This window comes from Procambarus clarkii, chromosome 23 (genome assembly GCF_040958095.1).
Source record: "Procambarus clarkii isolate CNS0578487 chromosome 23, FALCON_Pclarkii_2.0, whole genome shotgun sequence".
NCBI lineage: Eukaryota > Metazoa > Arthropoda > Malacostraca > Decapoda > Cambaridae > Procambarus > Procambarus clarkii.
In genome coordinates this window covers 33339022-33341720 of record NC_091172.1, presented here as the reverse complement: position 1 = coordinate 33341720, position 2699 = coordinate 33339022, and the positions used below count along the sequence as shown (strand labels likewise).

At 41.3% G+C, this 2699-nt stretch overlaps 1 protein-coding gene across 3 annotated transcripts in view; it reads left to right on the top strand.

The window, feature by feature from the left end:
• The first annotated feature begins 629 nt into the window (after window positions 1-629).
• Window positions 630-2699, top strand: part of LOC123763999 (deoxynucleoside kinase) — a 32031-nt gene continuing 29961 nt past the window's right edge. Inside the window, exon 1 of one of the 3 annotated variants that reach the window (XM_045751431.2) lies at window positions 630-672. Coding sequence is in view for 2 of the 3 variants with exons in the window: in XM_045751429.2 (XP_045607385.1) it covers window positions 1690-1811 (122 nt within the window). In the remaining variant the exon portion in view is untranslated. Of the gene's footprint in view, window positions 673-1477; window positions 1812-2699 lie in introns of those variants that run through there. The other 2 variants (XM_045751430.2, XM_045751429.2) reach the window with 2 other exon arrangements.

Here is a 2699-nt window from a genome sequence, read left to right as displayed (position 1 = left end):
CTCTTCAGCCGGGACATCCGGAGCTGGGCTAGGCCCCCCAGGGGCATGCTCATCTGGAACACCACCAGCTGTGCCATCAGCTGCTGGATCATCGGCTGGGCTTGGCCCCCAGGGGGCATGCTCAGCTGGCACACCACCAGCTGGGCCACCAGCTGGGCCTCGCTCAGCGGCCGTAACGCTACCAGCTGGGCCCTCAGCTGCTGGATCATCGGCATGGACTACGCCAGCCGGCACCTCAGCAGCTGGGTCTGGCCCGAGAAACACAAACAATATATAATACATAAATTAGAAAGGATTATAAAGAATGACAAATTGTAAAGAACAGAAATCGTATATAAATAAAGAGGGTGACTGTGCATGCTCGGCTGCAACACCACCAGCTGAGCCTTCGACTGCTCTTATTAGCTACTAATAATTAATTAACAATACTCATAATAATAATGTTTGATTATAAGGGCTAGACCTTCAGCTGCTGGGTCACCTGGCAGCATATAAATAATAATTAATCAACTTGCAAACAATTAATTAACAATAATCACAATGACTGATTAATTACAAGGGCATGCTCAAAAGACTGAGGAGATTCCAACGATCAACGTGGAGCAGGACCAGGTGAGACTAGTCTGAGAAGAGACCCTCAAGGACTCTAACTCGACCTTGCTCCCAGGACCTGTACGGTTGCTCTCGTATTTTCTATTCTGCTAATTCCGACAGCTTCGTGAAGCGTCTGCCACATGTACATTGGCGACGTACGCATTGGAGTCGTGAAAGCAAAAAAAGAAAACCCCCACAAATATATCTGGCAATACGGTGTTGATGTCAGTGAAAAAGATAAGGAGTGTAAATTATGTAGTATGCCGCACGCCCACACCTTAGAACATTATGTATTAGAGTGTCAACTTATTGATAACTATAGAAATAAGTAGTGTATCACATCAAATTGTTTGGATGTGTGATAATGGTATGATGACAGAATACTTAGGAGCTACAAGAATTTTGCCCCAAGAGTATAACACTTATATGCTGTGCTTACTATATTAAGCTGCAATGTTAAATGGGATTCTTGTACTGTATTGTAATTTGTGTATTTGTACTCACCGAATTTGTGCGCCCCTTGAGGGACTTGACGTAGGGGGGGGGGGGGAAGAAATAGCCTTAAGCTACTCTATTCCTTTGAGATGTATTTTTTCTTGTCTCAATAAACATACTTGAATTTAAACAAGGCACTTTACATCTATGGTGAGTCACACAGTTTCTAGCCTTGTTCGGTGACAAAAGTTTTACAATATTGATAGGCCTACGTAACAAGACAGGTAAAGTGATGCTACTTATTAGATCCAATATGATTATATCAAACCATTACGCACAGAATGCTAGGTATAGTACCTACCACATAAGAGTCTCATATTAATTAAGAAGCTTTAGTTATTGGACATTATGTGTGCATATATGCGTATAAGAGTGGGTGGCGGAGAGGAAGGTTGAGGCGTCAACAATGACGCGGTACTATGGGAGCTGGCTCAGCTGGGCTTGATGGAGCAACATGAGGCTAGGCTGGGAGGTTTTGTGTGTGGCGAGGGAGACAGAGGCGAGGCTGTGAGTCCTGGTGGGCAGTAGTGGGCATGTGCTGGCGAGGGTGGTGGACCAGGGCGCGTACCTTTGCCGCCAACACTGCTCGTTTGGCGCCAAATGCCCAGTGGCGCCAATACCCACCCTCTAGGCGAGTACCTTGAGCTGTTTATTGTTGTTGTAGATTCTTCTGCTGTACTTGACCCATTCTTGCCAAGGATAGTTGGCAGGCTAGTGTCAGGGTAGGTAATCTTCACCCGAACTGCACCTATTGTTAACAAGATCACTTTAAATGGTTCGATTTGAAAAAATTGTTCGTTTGAAAAATTGATTACACTGGGAAACTTGCATATGCTGATTTACTAAGCTATTAAGGAATAATGAGATTGGTTTGAATAATGAACCACTGGAATATAGCTTTGATGGATATAGACATGTAGAGCACCTTTATTTATTTATTTAGTATATATATTTATTTCCATGGGTTTGGGCTGCTGATTTATTTATTGGGATGATTGGTGCTTATTGTCACATATCCCATTACCTACTCATTTCTAACAAGATTAAAACATGAAAAAAAAGGTTCACCAATGGGTTTTCAACTCTCCCTCACCAGTCACTGCATTTAACAGCACCTTAACAAATTCAAATTCAAAATTCAAATGTTTATTCCGGTAAAGTACATACATACAAGGTGTGATACAAACTTTTATGGATTTACAGATAGAGCTAGTACATACAATGCCTAAAGCCACTATTACACAAAACGTTTCAGGCAGGAAAAACACTAAAGACTAAAACTTAATACTAGTTGAGATTAAAGTATAAATTGTGTTAATAAAATATATATATAAAATAACAATCTTAGATACAGGTCACTTCACACCCAAGACAGTTTAACAATGAATTTTAAAGCCTGCTTACCTTATTTAACTATCATAATCAAACCAAACCTAACAATATATACAATTTTAAATCTTAGACAATGAGTTTTGTCAAAACATGTGTACTCCTCTAATCCAACTTAACCTAACTACATTCTAGCTCAGTCGAACTTCATAACTAAACATTGCCTAACTTAATGAATGAACCTCGCAACCAAACCGAACGTCGCGGCCCAACCCAACCCA